Source organism: Chanos chanos, chromosome 5 (assembly GCF_902362185.1).
Source record: "Chanos chanos chromosome 5, fChaCha1.1, whole genome shotgun sequence".
NCBI classification, from domain to species: Eukaryota; Metazoa; Chordata; class Actinopteri; order Gonorynchiformes; family Chanidae; genus Chanos; species Chanos chanos.
The window spans coordinates 40,838,315-40,859,180 of NC_044499.1; the positions used below are offsets into that span (position 1 = coordinate 40,838,315).

Here is a 20,866-nt window from a genome sequence, read left to right on the forward strand (position 1 = left end):
ATTCTAAACTTCCCTTTGATTTTAAATGTCTTTCTTTTCCACCTTCTATTCTCTTTATCCATTGCTTTGTCTCTCCATTTTTCATTTCTGCTTCACTGTCCCTCTTTTCTTCTTTTCTCCTCCTTTTCTATCTCTCTCTTTCAATCTCTCCTTTTCTCCCTGCTGTTGTGACAGATTGAGGTCAGAGTTACGTCTGCAGGGTATTTAATTTCATTGACCCCTGCAGAGGTTGTGAATTGTTTGTGTGAGTCTCAAACTTTCTGTGGGGGAGAGAGAGAGAGAGAGAGAAAAAGAGCACGTCTAAGTGGGAGTCAGAGTTAAGTAGAATACTGTGGGCTGTAGATCTCCTAGGGCTAAATTAGATTGCCTCGGGCAGGTGAGAATATTAACCTCCACAGACACAGACACACATAAGGAACATGAAACAGAAGCCGTCTCTGTGTGTATGTGTGTATGTGTGTGTGTGTGTGTGTGTGTGTGTGTGTGCGTGTGCGCATGTGTGTGTGTCTGTCTGTATTTGTTTATGTGCATGTCTGTGTGTATGTGTGTGTGTGTGTGTGTGTGTGTGTGTGTGTGTGTGTGCACGCACACGCACGCTGTTGTGTTTTCATCTGAAAATTCTTCACTTGCTTATCTACTTTTTGACAAACTACAGGCAAGAAACATTTTTGGGCCTTCTTAATTCACTGAGCAGAATGAATAAAACGTGTTCCACTTCTTCCTTTTGAAGACTTATGTGGCTTGGAGCAGTTTTTCCTCTTTCCTTGTAAACTTCCCAGTTCAAAGCAGGTTCTCCACTGTCAGTCAGACCAGGCCGAACAGTCTGGTCAGTAAAGTTAACATGAGTTTTGCACATTTCTGTGTATGCTTAATCTTGCATTTGCAGTAGAATAAGTATATTCTAGCAATCAGTTTCACACTGGTTTTAATTTTCCTTTTAAAATCACCCCATCAGTTTTACATTTACAATTACATTTATTCATTTAGTGGCGCTTTTATCCAAGGTGACTTCCAAGACAGGTGGAAAACAAACCAAGCATATAGCCATTAAGGAACTGTCTGTTTCCTAATTGCCACGGCTAAGTTCAGTATTGACCAGATATAAATGCAAGAATACTGTAGAGAAGAATGTTTTAGTCCTCAAAACAGCCCAGGTAATAAAGCATATTTTACACAGTCTAATGGTCAACAGGTTTAGAGTGAAACAGTAGTACGGCACTGCAGTTAATATGTGCTTTTAGGTTTCACTGCCCTGGGGCCTCTCTCTGTGATATTAATACTGCATAATTGTACATAGTAGAGGTCTCTGCTGGTGTGAGACTGTCTTGAATGAGCTTGTGCTTGTGTTAAATGTCAGCTTTTTTGACACATACAGACAGACACACATACACACACACACACGCACACACGCACACACGCGCGGACACAGCCGGACATATTTCAAACAGGCTATTATCAGCTTAGCTGACATGGTGTTCCAGAAGGACTGGAAAATGTCAGCTGTCACACTAATAGGAAAATGATCATATTCCTTCATAAGAGGGATATCTCTTCCTCACGCTCTACCCATGCCTCTCATTCTTCATCCCTGGTCATTATCCTCGCTCTCTCACTCTCCTTATCTCCATCGGGGACTCGAGGTGCGGGCGGGGGGGGGGGGGTCTTGGGGGGAGAGGGGTTGGGTATTTCCTCTCGAGATAGAGAGTGGAAACGGATTCACGTGTTTAGTAGGGATAACAGGCTGATATGCAGTAAATTACCCACGGATCCTTAAAAGACTATCGACTTACGGTTACCCGGGCAACGTGGCCCCTTGTACCTTGCATTCTTTAGCAGGCAGTCTGGTGACAGAAGCCAATTTAGCCGTTTTGGTCCCCTGCTCACAGATTCAGCCAGGAAGCAAAAAGATGAGACTATTAGAACTACTAGCTCTCGAAGATCAAAGCATCAGAATTCAGATCTGTCTGGGGTTTTTTTTACATTCTCTTTCTCTCTCTTTCTTTACCCCTCTCTCTCTCTCTCTCTCTTCTCTCCTTCCGTACGTCTCTGTTTTTCTCTTTATGCTGCGCTCCACCTTCTTGCTGTCTCTCTTGCATCAAAGCATTACAGGCCCCCTCACCAGCTCCACACCACCATGCATCCAGAGTTCCCCAAGGCTTCCTCTCCACCTTCATTCTCTGTACCCTTTAATTTCTGAGGGTGTTAAAAAATGTATTGCTTTTTTATGTGTGTACCTATGATCTATAATGTAAGGTGACATTTAGTTTGAGTAATGTGCTATGTAAAATATATTATCACTATTGTTATTATTATTGATGTTGTTGTTGTTGTTATTGTTATTATTGTTGTAGTGGTAGTTGTTGTTATTGTTGTTGTTAATTCAGCCTCAGTCTGCTTTCTCACTCACATTTTGCTACCTGTCTCTCTTTCATTGTCTTACCTGTGTTCTGCCTCATTTTCTGTTTTTCTGAATAATGAATGTATCGGTGTGGGGGTGGGTGTGGGTGTGGGGGTGGGGGGGTGGGGCAGAGTGTGTTCATTTGTTTCTAATGAAGCTGATATTCTGTATTCTCTTGCTGTGATATCCCCCTGTTGAATCACATGTTGATTATTTCCATTGTGCATGAAAGCTGAATTAATATCCCAAACTGCAGTCTGTGTCACAGTTCACAACTCCCCCATGCATAAATGAATGTCTCAAAACTGAGATTATAAAACACCATGTAATTAAGAACCTCATACAGTGCATAAACAGCTGCAATGCCTCACACAATTTATTATGTATGAGTATTCATAAACCTTGGCATTCTCTCCTTGACCTGTCAGCTACATCTTAAGCAATCTGATGCAGATGCAGAAATTGAGAAGAATATTATGGTCTGTGCCTGTCGTGAAAGCTTGGTGGGATAAACCACCGATATTTGAATGGAGACTCACACAAAAAGTAAATTATATGTAAAACAGTCAGAACCTCCTCATCATCAAAGATAACAAAGTTTTTCAAAGCTGAAAAACCGCAGAGAACTTGAGCAGTCCATATGGCAATAGAAAACAGAAAGAAAACTGAAAGAATTGAAGAACCAGAGCCAAAGAGCTCATGAAGGGGGGGGGGGGGGGGGGGGGGGGGGCAAACTGTTGATTCCAGCAGAAGGGCTTTTTAACCCAGCTACCGTGGCTCTAATGCAGAGTTGGTTTGTGGAAAAGAGGGGGGGGGGGGGGGGGGGGAGAGAAAGAGGGAGGGGGTAGAGGTTAGCAGTCTCAAATGGCCAGCCTCCAATCTGGCTCGGTCTGGAGCACCTCTTTAAATAGCTGTAGTTGGTTGAGCAGTTTCAGCTGTGGTTGGGCTGCTAATTAGCTGCTGCCGCTGTCCAGCTTTATGGTGCTGAAACTGCCCCAAAGTAGCGGCGCCGCCCCTCCCCCACCTAACATTGATTTACTGTTGCCTAATAGCTTCAAAGCCTGGTCGTGCAGTATAGTCTAGTCTTGGTGACTACAATAATAACAGCTCTTCCAATTAATGACTATATTAAAACTAAAGACACCGTGCGAACAGTATGCAGATCTGTGTACAATTACTTATGTTCATGCTTGTCATGTCGTAGTACACCATCCCATCACTTCTACCATGTATGCTGTGATTATCTGAATATATTAATACTTGCATGTCTACTTGCATTGATACAATATATGTCTATCCATGCACAGCAAGGCAGCTAGTCAGTTATGAGTCTATTAAAATACAATATGAAGGAAACAGAGATAGAGGAAAATCACTGCTTTGTACAAATGGCTGTAGTCTAAGTCTTTGCTACCAAAGTGATAATCCCTGGCATTTAGCACTACTTACAGTGAATGGGAAGAATGTTTTGGGCTTTTGGCTGACTGGTCTCTATCCTCAAATCCTGTTTTCAGAACAAATTGGGAACAGTATAACTACTTAATTCATTAATCCACTGCAAATTCTTCGGCCAGTTTCCCCTGAGCCTCCCCTCTCTCGTTACATGGAAATGAATTGAGCCAACCGTCATATGAGGAGAATGCATAATGTATTTCTCTGCTCACAGTGGCTGAACAACACTTAAAGAGGCTTATTGCAAAATTAGTGAAGCAGAAGGAGATATCGCCACAGCTGGTTGTTTTCCTCTCTGACTGATGGCTTAGTTGTAGTCTACTCATTATGTATAAGTCTGTATATGCATATGTGCGCATGTGTTTTTACATAGTCCTGTTTCTCTGCATGTTTTTTTGTTTTTTTTTTCTTTTTCTTTTTCTTTTTTTAATTTCTGTCTGTGTATGTGCACCTTTAAGTGAACATGTGTTCAGCTGTTTCACACTGTGTGTGTGTGTGTGTGTGTGTGTGTCCCCTTGTCTCAGGATGTTTGTTGACTGTGTTTCTCTCTCTCTCTCTCCCCCTGTGTCTGGCTTTCAGGGTTTCAGTGTGTGATGAGGACAAGCTGACACATAATGAGTTCATTGGGGAGGCGAGAGTGGCCCTGCGAAGAGTCAAACCTGACCAGCCTAAACACTACAACATCTGTCTGGAACATCCTCCTCCGGTAAGAGCTGGGAGTGGGGCTGCTTACAACAGGCATTTGTCTTATAATGCTAAGACAAGTTATTAATGACTCCATTAATACAGCTGATGTGTGACAATATAGCCACATTTATCAGCAAATAAAAATGTGTGTGTGTGTGTGTGTGTGTGTGTGTGTGTGTGTGTGTGTGTGTGTGTGTGTGTGAGTGTGTGTGTGTGCGCGCGCATGTGTGTGTGTGTGTGTGTGTGCGCGTGTGTGTGTGCGTGCGTGCATGCGTGTGTGTGTGTGTGTGTGTGTGTGTGTGTGTGTGTGCGCGCGCGTGTGTGTGTGTGTGTATGTGTGTGTGTGTGTGTGTGCGTGTGTGTGCGTGTGTGTGCGTGTGTGTGCGCGCACATACATGGATCGTTTTATGCTAATGATATAGATGTTTTTCTCAGCTTCCCTCCCCCACTGCCATGAGTGCAGCACTCAGGGGAATCTCCTGCTATCTGAGAGAGGTAAACCTCACCTTGTTTCAAATAATGTCTGACTGTAAGCATGTCTTCTCTCTTACTCTCTCTCTCTCTCTCTATTTATCATCTATCTATCCTCTCTCTCTCTCTCTCTTTCTCTCCCCATCTCCCCATTCCATGCTGTTTTGTGTTGTTGGCATTTAGACTGAGTTTTCGGGGCCCTGTGTAATGTTTCAGAGAGATATGGTTATCCTATGCCTTCATGCTGCATCGTTTTTATCATTTATTAGTGTGGGAAATCCAAATCCGCCCCTAATTAGTGAAATAATGAATAAAGACAGCTTTGGCATGTGGATGAAAGAGAGACAGAAAAAAAGAGAGGGGGTGTTGATTTATTGATCACTCCATCCTCTCGAAGCAGGGAACAGAGATATGAAGTGATGAGAGAGATTAAATAGGACAATCAACAATTCATGGGAGTAACAGTTTACCATGTGTTGAATGTAGTGTTATGTGGGCACTTTTGAGTTTTACAGTGATAAATTTGTTACTTGTGTACTATGCTGTACTTACATCCCTGTTAAGAAAAACAGTGTCGTTAGAGAGCTATAAATACACTGCTGTACATACAGCTGTGCCTTTGGACATAAGTGACTCATCCTGCTCCACACGTCTCTCTTGTTTTTTTATTGATGTTTCTCCTCCTCACACTCCTCCCATGCTCCCCTCATTCCTTTCTGTTTTTCATTTGAATCCTGTCAATTGAATCTTCACTGTCACAAATGTCAGCATATCATTATCAAATTACATGAGGTTTGTTATTCCCTCGCGAGATTGATAGATTGAAAGCGTAGATACAGTTCAGTCGAACAGGGAATTAGTTAAATTGCATATATTTATCTTCAATTATAGTGCCATATTAGGTGAATTGAGGGCTTGTCTAACACAAACTGTGTTAGACTTCTGTCAGTAATGTTTTATTTTTTTTCTGTAACTGGCATTGACTGAACTGCAGTCATTCCTTTTTGGCGGTTTGACATGATGTGTCAACATTAATGCCAACACCAGTGATGATGATTCACCTCAGAGCTGTATCAAAGATCAAAGCCCAAAATTCTCAGCGTGGTCATCCCCCAGCTATGGAGTTCTCCTCTACTCGAAATGCCAAAGGTCGCAGATCAGCAGACCTTGTCTCTCCTCAGCATTTCTGTGTGACCTGAAATCTGAAGGTTTAGAGTTTAGTCAGACAGGGCTAACTTCTACCATATACTCAATGCAATGGATTCGGCTGATTCAGAATTGAAACTGAAGTGTATTTATATCACACATGGCTATCCTGCCAAACATTATAATGTATTAAGTGAACTTCACAAATAGTATAGAATAGAATAGAATAGAATAGAATAGAACTGTCTGATTCTACAAGTAATTTTCAGTGCTACAACAAAAGAGGGCTCAGTTCTTGTGGTTTTAGCTGGTGAACATATGAGATTCTCCCACTGTCTTACCAACATTGCTTAAGGGCATAAAATAGCAAGCAGACTCTTCAGAGCTTTGGTGATTTTGTCTCAGAATGCTAAGCAGCCTGACAGTCAACAAACATCGTGAGACAGTAGCTGGTGTCTTTTTACTGTTACAAACTGGAAAGAGAAGAACAGTCAGCTCTAAGATCACAGACCAGTGTTGAGTTGTTAGTGTGGGTTCCCTGTTATTTGTAAATGTACTGTTTCAGGCAGTCAGTTGAAATTAATTTAAATGAGTTTAGTTAAAAAGTTAATGAGCCACAGGATCAGGCTCTCAATCAAAAACATGTTGCAGAGTCAAGTAGTGTGAGGACAGTTTTTTTACCTCGAGCCATGTGTGCTGGTGTTGTGGAGTGTCTTTTAACTGTAAAAGGCTTTGTAGACTTCATACACAGCACCACACACTTGTGGCTGAGCAGCCTGATGTCTTCTTGATAATAGTCTGGGAGTTGTTCTACAGAGTTGTACACGGGCAGTAGGGAAAGTTTGGATATCAAAGATTTATTTTGTTTAAATTAGGGTATTCCTATAATCCTTGTGCATTACTGATATTTAATAATGCAAAAGGATTATAGGAATTAGTTAATTTCGTCATTTCGTCTTAGGCATGTTCAGTGTTGATACATATTCTATTCCAATCCCCTGAATCAAATGTGAAATGTAATTTACAATGAACTGTTCACAAAATGTGAGAGGGAAAATACTGACGTAACAAAAAGATATATTTACCAGACTTCAGTTTCTGCATTAGCCATGTAGTCAACTGTTAAACAGTTTTCACTGCTTCGATGCTCAGAAGACAGAAATGTTGGGTTAGGCAATGAATTATCTAAGAGAGTTACATAAGGTTTTTCACTGATGTGCCTTCAGTAGGAAAGAGACCACTATATAGAAGATGTTGATATCTGGCTGCTGTGCATGTGTGTGTGTGTGTGTGTGTGTGTGTGTGTGTGTACATTCAGTAGAAGAGCAAGTGTATTTTTGGATAATATGTTTGATGTTTACTTCTGACTGGCCTGTTGCGTATATTTGAAATTGTGTGTGTGTGTGTGTGTGTGTGTGTGTGTGTGTGTGCGTGCGTGCGCATGTGTGTGTGTATGTGTGTGTCTGTGCATGTGTGTGTGCGCGTGCGCACGTGTGTGTGTGTGTGCGTGCGTGCGAATGTGTGCGTATGTATGTGTGTGTGTGTGTGCGTGCGTGTGTGTTTGTGTATGCATGCGTGCATGTGTGTGTGTCTTCAGTAAGAGTAGTATGTTTGATGCTGATTTCTGACTACACTATGTGTTTGCATGTTCAGTTGGAATGAGTGTGTGTGTGTGTGTGTACATTCAGTGGGAGAGCAAGTGTATTTTTGGATAATATGTTTGATGTTTACTTCTGACTGGCCTGCTGTGTACATTTGAAATTTCGTGCGTGCGTGCGTGTGTGTGTGTGTGTGTGTGTGTGCGTGTGTGCGTGTGTGTGCGTGCTGTATGTGTATGTGTGCGTTTGCATGCGTTCATGTGTGCATGTGTGTGTGTCTTCAGTAAGAGTTATATGTTGCCTTATGTGTTTGATGCTGATTTCTGACTACATTATATATATGTATGTTCAGTGGGAGAGTGAGCAACAGAGGAGTCTGGAGGAGAGGGGTCGACTGCTCCTCTGTTTGCAGTTCCTGCCCCCGGCTCCACTCCCAGAGGGTGAGACCAAGGCTGAGGCCAAAGAGAGGGCCAAAGGGGGCCTATGTGTGGGTGTCCGCCGATGTGCTCACCTGGCTGCCATGGACGTCAATGGTTTCTCAGACCCCTATGTCAAAATGTGAGTGTATGTGTACATCCACTGTTCTGGTTCTCTGTACCTCTGTAGCGTTGTCCATCACTAGATTCCACTGGTCTGTTTTTAAGTCTTGAATAGTATGCCTAAATGAGTGTTCATAGTATGACCGTGCATTTGTAATCTTAACAGAAGGATTTTCATTCCAGAATCTAAAGTGTGTGTGTGTGTGTGTGTGTGTGTGTGTGTGTCTGACTGTGCACATATGCATGTGTGTGAACATATGTGTGTATGTGTGTACGTGCGCATGTGTGTACGTGTGTGTGTGTGTGTGTGTATGTGCATGTGTATGTGTGAGTGTGACACTGTGTCTGTGTGAGTGTGTGTATGTTTGTGTGGTTTTGTGCTCATGAGATGTCTGTTGACCATTAGCAGAGTTTATCTGATGTCTGAGTTATGATTGTTGACAGATTTCAGGCAAAAGACCACCAAATTGGGTCTCTTTCTAAATATATTCAAATTCCGACAGTATCCTAAAGGTATTCTTTAAAATGGGTTAATACTACAGGCATCAACATATCACCTTTTTCATCCTTTTCTGTTTCATTATTCCAAAATGTTGCTCTTCTGTCATTCTGTATTTTGTCACACTGTCTGTCTCTCCTGCCCTCTCTAACTTACACACAAAAACACATAGGCGCACACACAAAGCCACACACAAACAAACACACACACTTCTTGGATGAATATGCCAAACCAGCCCTTTCCCCTGAGGATAAAGAACAAATGTGGCATACAAATAGACAAGCTCCCCCTCTCTCCATCCCTCCTTTTCCCTCCATCCATATAAACAAGTGCACCTCGTCCTCTCTCCCTCTCTCTCTCTCTGTCTCTCTGTCTCTCTCTCTCTCTCTCTCTCTCTCTGTCTCTCTGTCTCTCTCTCTCTCTCTCTCTCTCTCTCTGTCTCTCTGTCTCTGTCTCTCTGTCTCTCTCTCTCTCTCCCTCCCTCTCTCCATCCGGCCAATTCCAACATGATTAATGTGTGAGTATGAAAGTGTATGCATGGCCACATCCTTTGCTCTGGATGCAGATTGGGAACAGGCAAAAGGGTGTTGAAAAGAGAATGATTTGTCTTATTATTGGTGAAAATGAAACAGACATACATCTGCCTCAATTACAGATACCTCAAGCCCGACCTGAAGAAGAAATCAAAACATAAAACTGCTGTCATCAAAAAGACCCTCAACCCAGAATTTAATGAGGTATACCACTGTATGTGAACGTTGGTGTGTGTGTGTGTGTGAGTGTGTGTGTGTGTGTGTGCGTGTGCGTGTGTGTGGGTAAGGGTGTGTGTGTGTCAGCTGTTTCTGGTATATGTTAGTCCCGTGTATGTTGTACAAATCACCGTATAATCATTGCATTTTGTAAAGTATGGCATCAATTTCTGAGACTGCCTTCCAGACCACACATATTCTACCAAAACATTGCGCTCAAATCGTTGTTATGCGTTAGATCACACATACATCTCTGTGGTTAGTAACTGGTTGAGGAGCAATTTGTTGTGCTGTAATACTATACATGTTTTATTTTGATACGCATGTGCAATTTAATATGAAGTGAATGACATGTTGTTATTGAATGATCCATACTCTGAATGTTTCGGTAAACATGTGCATGACTCTCTTTTTCTCTCTCTCTCCCACCCTCTCTCTCTCTCCTTTTCACTTCTCATTCTGTCTCTCTCTGTCTCAGGAATTTTTCTATGAGATCACATTCACTGAATTGTCCAGTAAGACACTTGAGGTCACAGTGTGGGACTATGACCTGGGAAAGTCTAATGATTTCATCGGTGAGTTAATTTTATTCTCACACCTATGAATGATTTTGTGCTGGAGTCATGTTATTCTTTCTTTTTGCCCTACAACAGTAAAATATTGCATTTGCAACGCCTGTTTTTTTTATTTATTTAGATCATCAGGTATTTTTTCATGCTTCATATTTATTTTATTAGACTTTGAACCATGGGGAATGAGACAGTCATATATCACTATGATATTTAGTGGAAATTATGCGAGACAGTTATGCAAATTGCAGTTTTTCCTAGGATTTGATCTATTGTGCAGCAGTTTAAATCTTCTCAAACTGTTTGTCAACAGATAAATACATATTTCAATACAATGACAAGAAACTATAATCATGCACTTGCTTTTACACCAGTTCGTGCTGTTAGCATCCTGTTAATCTACCTTTACTATTTTACTTAGGGGGTGTGTCTCTGGGCTGTCACTCACAGGGTGATGCCCTTCAGCATTGGATAGACTGTCTGAAGAACAAAGGCCAGAAGGTGGAGCGTTGGCATACACTAACCAATGAGCTGCCAGGATCTACATTTCATGAATGAATGATCAATGATCTCAGCACATCTCCTAACAAGCTGTTTGACCAGTTTACCTGTGGTTCACTTTGAATCACATGATTTACCATGCCATTTAAGTACTGTTGCACATGAATTTCCTCAGATGTAGAGTATGGGTACCAAGCTCTTAAAGAGCTGTATGATTGAAAAGTTGCCAAAGGGAAGAGTCTGTATAAATTGGAAAACATTTTTGAGTGTCAAATCTCGTAATGATTTCTAAATTTATACCCTTCAGTTATTTTCATTGCACTCAAACATTTGTTTAAATTTTATGACTGGATTTATTTTTTGTCCATATTAGTTTTACTTTCTATGATCCACTGAATTGCATTTCACAGATCCACATGCTGGAGATAAAATCGCCTCAAAACAATAATAAAAATGAGTTTGTTTCCAAAATGTCAGAGCACTGGAGTTCAGAGTAAATCCAAAGTGTGTTATATACATCTATCATTTTTCTTACTTGTCAACCCCAGAATAATTCCCCTTAGAAAATACCACAAAATCTAAAAAAAAAAAAATTATATATATATATATATATATATATATATATATATATATATATACACATACACACACAAACACACTTATCAGAGCCCTATTCAACGTTTACAACAGAATAATGAGAATAATATTTACGTATTTTGATTTTTGATGCAATAATTTTTGAATTTCTGTTGCAATAAGGCACTGCCTGTTGAACAATGCTTCCGAAAAATTTGAAGTGGTCTTAAATAATATCACAGAAGACATGTCGCCGTTTAAAAGTGGTCGTTAATGAATTTGTTGCTGCTTGTAATGTTGTAATCTTGCTGCTTGTAATCGTGGGAAAGTGGGATATTCCCATGGTATGGATTTCTGTGTCTGTTGTTTGGCATGCTCGTCGTTCTGATGCAGCTCTTCTACCTGTTTCTTATATATTGTTTCTTGTAAGGAACATATTTGTATTGACCTGTACCTCTGAACTATGTATCACTGGGAGCTTCTAACATTTCTCTGTTGAACATTATCGCTAACCCTCAGAAGGACACGCTGCTCTCAGTGAACCCCTGATGACTGCCTTGCTTTCATACTCTTGTCTTGCTTTCATACTGGTTCTTATTTCAGCACTTTTACCTTTTGTTGACATGCTATGGCTTTCCCATGTCAACTTCATAGTTTGAAAATCACATGTATATGGTTCAGTTTGTACACGTATTTAAGAAGTTAATGAATTTACAATCTGTTAGGTTTGCCTATGTTTGTTTGCAATTATCCACATTTATTTATTTATTTATTTATTTATTTATTTATTAAGGGGTCACCAGGAGTTTGAGGACTGATTAAGCATGTCTTAATACTGGAATAGCTACGTGTATGTTTGTATGATCTGGCCTTTCTCTTTATTCTTGTGTATATAGCATGATGCTGAATGTATGTTGTTTGTCCCTTTTCCTGGGACGATGCGTGAAACTCTGTTTTTCATAATGTATGCCCCTGTTTGGTCTCCTAAATTTAAATATGTTTCTAATTAAATATTGAGTTGTTTCTGTCTTGAAATATTGCTATTGTATCTTTGTTCAGTTCTTATATCAAAATAATACTTACTCTTAGACAGGCTTTATTTTGATTTCATTTAATTTAATTTAAGTTTTACAATGCTCTCAGTTTTAGCATCTTTGATGAATGTTCAGCTTCTCAGTATTTGCAGCTATTTCAGTGTTCTTATTCGAAAGAAAGAAAGAAAGAAAGAAAGAAAGAAAGAAAGAAAGAAATTAAAGGATAGGAAAGGAAAGGGTGTTTTTTTGAGTTGACAAAACATCTTTAATTTTTGCATCTTTTAAAGCAAACTTCCACTTTAGCAGATCTAGCTCTATATCTCTTTAAATGTTTGGAGAGATTGAAAAATATTTTGAGCATTCTACAACGTGATGATTTAATAAAATATGTGAGTAAGTTATTTAAATTATTCATTTATATTATCAGCCCTCTTTGCATTGCTTCATCCTTTCTACATCAACATATGCAGATGCAGGATAAAAGAAAGGCACTGGACATAAAGATGGAAGTTCTGCCTTGCCTTGCAAAGGTTCACAGTGTAGACATAGATGTATACAAGCCAGTCGTTTTACATATGGTAGCTCTATGGTTCAGTTGAGCGCATGATAAATTTGCATATAATTAATATACAAAATGTTTTGTATTCCTCTGAAAGCAATAACTGTCTGGTACAGTCTGTACTCGTGGCAGTGCTGTTGGAGTACCACGGTGCACAGCAAATAACAAAGCTCAGAGGCATCTCTGGCATCTAGTGGTGGGAGCTTTGTGATACAGAGAACTAATGCTTCACTACATGATTACAGAATATAGCAATATTTTCATTCTGTTACCTTGAACTGTTACAAGAAACAAAATATCTGTCATTTATTTGAATTATTCTGTTGTTCTCTGTCATATGCTGCTTTTGGCAATGTCTTTCACAATGCTGCAGCAGCAAAAAGCACAGTTTTGGTCGTTTTCTCATATTCCTCCAAACTAATATTCACATTATCACATTTCGTACAGTGAGACTTCGGTTCCTAACTAGTTCTCATTTGACTGGATTTTCTCCCAGAAGTTACTGTTACGAGCGTCCTAGTATTGTACACGTAATAGAAATAAAACTGATATCTCACGTAAATACAAATAAATAATTAAATAAATAACGACGACAACAACAACAATACTACTACTACTACTACTACTACTACTACTAATAATAATAATAATAATAATAATTTATAATTTTTTTTTTAAATATTGATAATTCGAATGAGTAGAATTTTTGCTAGTTGTTTCCCGTTTGAGGAGCGTACTGTTTGATGTCAAATAAACAGTCTTCCTTTGTACAATTAGACCTTTTATTTTGAAATCTGGACATTACGTTACTGTAAGAGGAAGTCTGCTTCATCGCTCGGTCTAGAGCTTGCGGCCGAAATGTACACAGAAGTCCTTCGTTTCAAAAACAGGACAGTAGTAAACTGAATTAAAGCATTACTGTCTCGGCTTTATACATGGCACTTGTCACAAAACATTTTACTAGCCTCAGTAAGAAACATTTATTTGCTTGTTGACTCAAGTTCGAGTCCAGTCAAACTTCTCTTCAATATCAGAGTGGTGTACACTTGCACCGCCTAACTAGCTAGCGTAGCTAGTTTGTCTTAAGTGGCTTTAGCTTGATAGATATCATAAAATCTCGGGACATATTAAAAGTTTTCTACAATGTCATCGGTAACAGTGGAAAAAGCCCAAATGTACCCACGGTATGTGAACAGTCAACATGCTGTATGTTTATAATACGTGTTTGTTTTCCTCCAGCTGGCTAGTAACGTTAGCTAATAATAACCTGTAATCGTACGTGTATCTCATCCTGTTTAGCACTTTAAACTTTCATCAGTCATAAATTTAGATTGCTCACCGTAACAAACTGACAACCTGATGTCTTTGTTAAATTTAGGCCTGTATTCGTTTTTCATGCTGTGTTCCTTTGTAAATATTTAGCAGCATGTCTAAAATCGATCGTCTGAATGCCCGGGTTGCGAAGCTACTGACCGTAGCAGTACACGAGGTGCTGGAAGTTGTAAGAGAAACGGTGTCAGAGTACCAGGAGAAAACCGCTCGGACACAGAGAGAGAACGAAAAACTGCGACTTAAACTACGAGATGCGCTTGAGAAATTGGAAAAAGAGAAAGAGGGTGAGTTCCATCTTTCAGGGACCGCCGAAGTGCTTCAGAATAAAGACAGTTCGTGAGTTTGGATGGTTAAATTACTTAATTATGCAGTATTCACGGTAGAATGGTACCACACCTTGTATTATTGTTGTGTTGATTTTTTTTTCCTAAAAATTTTTACTGATGTGCAAATAACTGTGAAATAATGGTCTAATTCAGCTATACATGCGATGTTAGCTTTCAAAGTAAAGATATACTTCCTCATCATAGTTCCATCTCTATTTTACTCACCTTTTCAGCATCAAGACATGCCACTGTCTTCACTCAGCAGCAGCCATGTGAGCAATCTTGGAGCTCCTGTATAGGGCAGAACCCAGAATCCTCTTGGGCTAAGGACAGACCTGTAAAAGCAGAGATCTCTCTTGATCAGACAGATAGAGAAGACAGCTCCAGATCAGAGCCTAGCCAACTTGCTGACCCTGAGACTGTGTGTGACCTGAGCGTTGCATTCACATTAGCTGAACAGAAGAAGGTGCCATCTGAGAGCAGATCAAACACAGCACTACCACCCTTCACACCTCCCAGCATAAAACAAGTAGAGACTATAGACACCATCAGTACTGTGAATGTGACTTTACCCAAATCACAGACTCCAAACACGTCCTGTACAGACGTCCTGCCTAGCGTGGCAACCGATGACATCAAAACAGAACCTGACATCAGTGATTACCCAGCCTCACCGCAGCATGTACCGCAGAGTGGATTTGACTTTGCAGAAGATTTGAGCGCGGCTTCAGCCAGGCAAGAATCAGATGCCTCGAATGCCAAAACCTCTGAAGGTTCAGGTTCCTACGGGCTTTATTTCATTCACACCAACCACAGCCCGATCGGGAGACGTTTTAGCTACGGGAGGGCTGTTAGGACAACACTAGACAGTAGGAGGCATAAGCAGGGACAGCGACGAGAGGAGCAGCACATCTGTGTGATCTGTGGGAAGACGTTCAGTCGTGTGGGGAACCTGAGAATACACCAGAGGTGCCACACTGGGGAGAAACCTTATCGATGCCTGCAGTGTGGACGCTGTTTCAGTCAGGCAGGGGACTTAAAGAAACACAAAAGGGTGCACACGGGGGAGAAACCGTACTATTGTGGCCAGTGTGGAAAGAGCTTCAGTCGAGGAGAGAATCTGAAACGCCATCAGAAGATCCACATTGGGGAAACACTACAGCTCCAGCAAGGAGGATCATGGAGGGATCCTCAGATAAATTAAGGATTCTGTTTTTATCTCTTTTGTTTTTTTTTAGATTTGCCTTATTGTCAACAATTTATAAAATTTTAGAAAATATGCTCAAATAGAGCATGGGCTTAAGAACATATCATGATGCCGATATTATTGATTTTCAGTGGACGTGATACCACCATAATATTAAGCCCTAGTGTCATGAAACAGTCAGAGGTGCTTACTGTTGTGCCACATGTGGATGTCGGCACATTTTGTTTGACCTGTGCAGACAGTGCAGCTATTGTATGAGGTATGTGACGAGAGTCATAATCTAGTTTTAAGTGAGGTATATTTTTGTTGAACGTTTTCTTTCTTTTCTGTGAAACTGGGCAATGAAATTTGACAATGTAGTGCACTTTGTATGACTCTTGAAGTTCTTAGGTTGTATTACCTGGCCTGGACTTGATTAAATAATTATTAATGAGTAAGTAAGTCTTGAGTTATGAATAAGATTGTTATTTGACTGTTTATTACTGCTTATGGTTTTCTGGACTCAATACTGTGATGAGTTTTTCATGGGCTCTTATTAATAATTAATTCACTAATTCAGTAAAAGTATTCAGCTCTGAGGCTGTCATTTCGGATGAATGTCTTTTCTGACTTTACAGTCTCAGGTGTACTAATTATTAGGTTGTGATAAACACAAATAAAAACAAAACAAGAACACTCAACTGAATGATACTGAGAAAATACTGGTAAAATGAACATATATACCACACGAAAAAGTAATTTATATGTATTGCAACACAGGTAACTAATACCCTCAACAAAAGGCCATCTTATCAGACACCACTAACTGCCCCAACAATAAACCCTACCAGTGATCAACCGCCAGAAGAAATTGCCTGTATCTGATGTAGCACAAGTTTCCACTCATACGAGTTTGAATTGTGTACAGATAAGCGTTCGAGGCCAGCAGATTTGCAAACGACAAGTTCAGTGAACTCCACAAATCACTTTGATCAAAGGGGCTGTTCGGAGCCTGCGCGGAAGCGTCCCGGTGCTGAGGAGACATAGACTCAAAGAATATTACGTTAAAGGGTTGCTTGATATAATAAGACAAACGGGGATGTTATCGCAATGAATAATCCCGGGACCATGGTGAGTGACAGTTTGCTTCCTTCGGCTGAGAAAGCTATAGATCGGTTGCACCTTTAGGCGCTCTGACGTCGACGAAGTGCTCACCTTAGATCCAGGAAGTGAGTATGTTTGACAACACCCAAAAGAATAACACACGCCGTACATTTTCGGTTTACTGGAAATTTGAGCCTGCAAGGAACAATGATAGGGCATATTGAAAGATGTTCCTTTAAGTGCTGACATCCCACATAGAAGGGAGTTATGAAAAAGTGTGAATAAGCAGTTAGTTACACAGCATTTTTACGGAAGCTGGAGAACATCGTTTGCTGTATGGTTAACGTCTGTGGTAAGTTACAGTGCGAACTTACTAGAGGCCGCTTCTAACTTCTTCATTTTTCCTTCTTGGTGTTTGTTTACGTTGTTTTCCTCTGCACTATGGATTAGCTACCGCACATATTAACCATGCAGCGATTGTTAATAATTTATGTCTGGGTGGCATATGCCCAACCTTTGTGCAAGTTCCACAACTTTATGGTCTTGATCAGTGGTAGTATTGGACAAACTCACAATAAATGTATAATGACAGTGACAGACTGAATGGTGCGTTTCATGGTGTCACTTCAGCAAACTTGGCTGCAGTTATTTTGACTCGCTGGGCGCAGATGTAGGATGAAGCTCCATCGAAAAATCCTCAATTATTACTTGTCCTGCAGTTCGCCGGTGGATAAAGAGGGCTACCTGTGCAAGAAGGTAGAAAAACACTAAAATAAAAGCAAATTAACTACCTTTACACATTTTAGCAGTAGTGGAGTTTTGATGTGGTAGTAATAATGAATCTCATTTAAAAAGCTTATCGCAGGATTTAAACCACGAATCTCAAACTTGACGAATTTGGAATCAAACATACAAATACACTCGAATTTTTATTAAAAAGAAAAAAAAAAGTATCACAGAATGATGCTCCACAATTACTAATAGTGTTTTTTTTACATTGTAGATCCGTGTAAAACCACCATGTGTTAGATATCACTGCATATTTCAACGAAAAACTTCATAGAACCATCTCCTTTTTACAATGTTACACAGGGAGAGCTCAACACCTCTTATCAGAAGCGCTGGTTCGTTCTTAAAGGTAATCTCCTGTTCTATCAAGATCGGCCTGGTGACAAAGAAGCCATAGGAGTCATTGTTCTAGAGGACTGCTCTGTGCAGCTGTGTGAGTCCGACGAGCAGTTTGCCTTCTCAGTGGTGTTCAGTGAACCAGGCCAACGCACCTACAAGTTTGCTGCAGAGGATCAATCTAGTCAGGAGGGTTGGATCAAAGCTCTTTCCTTTGCACACCACAGTTGCCTCGCTCTCCTTCTGAAAGACCTACAGGAGCAGTACGTAGGTATGAGAGAAACAGAGTGAGGTTAGGAGTAGATGTAACAGTGGAGTCATCTTCTAGACAGACTCTTGAATAACAATATGGAGATCAGTAGTAGAGGTTTACGTATCATATGTATGTCTAGGCAACACAACAGTCTTGACTTTTTCTGTCTTTACTTGAGTGTTCAAAATGATACTCAGATTAAAAATGATACATTTTTTTTTTTCGTAAAGCTGGTTTCTTTTTTCCCCATAGACGCATCCAAAGCTGCAGGCACTGATCCAGTTAGCCCCTCTGAAGTGGCAGAGAAAATGGCTCAATCTCAGAGGTCTACTTTTAGTACAGGATCAGTCTTCTACACACAGAACTCTGGACCAGGTGTGAAAGAGACAGGTGGCCCTACCAGCAACCAGCTGCTTCAAGTTCCTCCTGCTTCTGGCAAAACTGCCAATAAGAAATCCCCTAAGCTCTGGTCCAAACGGAGCACACACTCTGCACCCATCAATGGCCCTTCTCCACCCATGGGGGAGTGGTTAGAACCCATGGAAGAATTTGACCAACTGCATGAGCATTTTGGAAAGGAAGTGAAAGAACTGATAGCTGATTGGCTTAAGAGACATCAGGAAGAGAAGGTTGTGCCAGAAGATAATTTGATTGATTTTGGGTGATAACTATATGGAATTTAGCTAAACAGCACAGTTGAAAGACTGTATTAATTTAAACAGATAATGGGAGATTTATTTCCATTTTCCGGAAAATGTGCCAAAATTGTTATGTTATTGATATTTAAACCTGTTAATCACTACCACACATCTCTTGGCTTGTGTCAATATGATGTGCCACGTACAACATGTAGGATCATACTGCATGACAATCCGCTTTTAGAAAGGGTGTATAATCCATTACTAAATAACCAAGTCATTATTGTGTAATAAGGGCTGAAGATGATAATGATGAAACAAATGATAACTCTGGAATATATTGATGTAATTAGTTACTATTTCCACTGAAAATGTAAGCTAAATAAAGACCATGCTGAAAAAATATGCTGTCCAATTCTCCCAAGACCCTAAATTTAAAAACTTCATTTACTTTCTTAAGTAACTGAAATCTATTCATCCTACATCAGTTTATCAGTTACAACATAGAATTAAGCAATAAATAGCAGGAAGCTGAATCACCAGGCTCAAAATGTAGTCATTGATTATAGCCTAATAGATTTAACAGGTGTATTTTATGTGTATTTTTATTGAGCCTTTGCTCAGCCCTTTTCGTGCCCAGACAAAGTCCCTCCTCAGATCCCCTACATTATTGTGGCAGTGACAATGAAAGACAGATGATAGGCTTAAAAGAGGAATGTTTTAAGGCAAAAGAGCATGTAAAGTGTGAATGTTGTGTGTGTCTCACGGAGAGAGAGAGAGAGAGAGAGAGAGAGAGGTGACACCTAGGGCAATTAAGCAGTATTTAAAAGCCAAAAGAAGGAGAGTGAATGAAAGAAAAAGACTACGTGTGAGAATGTGGAAAGCAAAGCTATTTTGGTCGTAACAGCTGTAACTTTTTATGTTCACTCAAATGCTTCCTTTCTCTCTCTCTCTCACTCTCTCTCTCTCTCTCTCTCTCTTCCCACTTCGCAACTAATTTTAACACTACTGTGGATGAGGGCCCCCCCCCCCCCCCCCACTGGTCTTTTTGAAGAGGCAGAGATTGAGAGAAAGCAAGATTATGTAGAGTTAGCTTTTTGATGATAATGCTTTCAAATCATGGCAGATTGTTTGAGTGTGAAAGGGAGTGTATGAATGAGAGAGGGAGGAGCATTTGAATGTCAAAGAGAGGGAGAAAAACGACTGCAGTTTGTTGGTGAGGAAGGTATCAGTTCTCATGACGCTGTATTTAAGCTACATACCTTCACTGTTGCCTCCACGATGAATGGTTGAGTAAGGGATTCATATATGGTGTTGAGTGGGAGGGGTGCAGACCTCACTGTTTTTGCACTATACTGGGTGTCTGTATGTGCTCCCCAAATTAGAGCCTCAATGTTGAGAACTCTCTATTTAGACAAGTCTTCCCACACTCAACATTTCTCTGATCCCTCAAAAATTACCCACTTTCTAAATCTGATATTCCTGAAGCCAGCACACATAAGAAGTCAGTTTCACATTTATAATATATATATATACATATAAAAAAGCATTTATTTTGATGAATTCTGTTTTATGATATATGTAAAATTCTAAATGGGTAACATTATGAAGGGTTACCATACAAAATGTTTCAAATGTATGGTAGATGTAAAATAACGAAGCTATTTCCTGAAAACTGAACCCTCAGGGCACATGTCTTATACATATTCACCTTTACACAAATGATATCTTAATAAATATTCTTGAAACGAGTGACTTGATGGTTGTTCATGTGTGTTTTATGTGGATGTGCGATTAAACAACAAATAACAGTTCCATAATGGGACATTTTGAATGTTTTACTTGTGTTTGATATACAGGGGATAACGTCAGTACTCCATCCATAAACTGAACATTTTTATGATTATATTATCTGCTTACAATGCATACAGGAATTCTGAGTACAATTCTCTATAGCACAGAGCTACCGAATGTGCTTACTCATGGCTCCTTAGCTGAATAAAAGAACTTACAAAATAATGGTTTGATTAAAATCAATTTCCACTGAAATACCCTGACAATTTCACAAAGCTAATTAGAATAATCCTGAATTTGCTACTGATAAAAACAGGATTATTCTAACTG

The 20,866-nt window shown here is 40.0% G+C and overlaps 3 protein-coding genes across 3 annotated transcripts in view; all 3 read left to right on the forward strand.

Moving 5' to 3' along the window:
• The window catches only part of LOC115813197 (double C2-like domain-containing protein alpha), a 12,986-nt gene extending 2,320 nt beyond the window's left edge, over nucleotides 1-10,666 (forward strand). Inside the window, exons 5-10 of the mRNA XM_030775810.1 lie at nucleotides 4,430-4,556; nucleotides 4,973-5,032; nucleotides 8,105-8,310; nucleotides 9,446-9,527; nucleotides 10,018-10,114; nucleotides 10,530-10,666. Coding sequence (XP_030631670.1) covers nucleotides 4,430-4,556; nucleotides 4,973-5,032; nucleotides 8,105-8,310; nucleotides 9,446-9,527; nucleotides 10,018-10,114; nucleotides 10,530-10,666 — 709 coding nt within the window. The remainder of the gene's footprint in view (nucleotides 1-4,429; nucleotides 4,557-4,972; nucleotides 5,033-8,104; nucleotides 8,311-9,445; nucleotides 9,528-10,017; nucleotides 10,115-10,529) is intronic.
• Nucleotides 10,667-13,874: 3,208 nt separating this feature from the next.
• Nucleotides 13,875-15,994, forward strand: LOC115813047 (zinc finger protein 596-like). Its single transcript, XM_030775638.1, has 3 exons — nucleotides 13,875-13,962; nucleotides 14,201-14,394; nucleotides 14,670-15,994. The coding sequence occupies exons 1-3, from the start codon at nucleotides 13,922-13,924 to the stop codon at nucleotides 15,638-15,640; spliced, it is 1,206 nt and encodes a 401-aa protein (XP_030631498.1). The 5' UTR covers nucleotides 13,875-13,921; the 3' UTR covers nucleotides 15,641-15,994.
• A 1,407-nt stretch (nucleotides 15,995-17,401) lies between these two features.
• LOC115813260 (sesquipedalian-1-like) lies at nucleotides 17,402-18,785 on the forward strand. Its single transcript, XM_030775875.1, has 3 exons — nucleotides 17,402-17,482; nucleotides 17,819-18,122; nucleotides 18,357-18,785. The coding sequence occupies exons 1-3, from the start codon at nucleotides 17,402-17,404 to the stop codon at nucleotides 18,767-18,769; spliced, it is 798 nt and encodes a 265-aa protein (XP_030631735.1). The 3' UTR covers nucleotides 18,770-18,785.
• The last annotated feature ends 2,081 nt before the right edge of the window (nucleotides 18,786-20,866 follow it).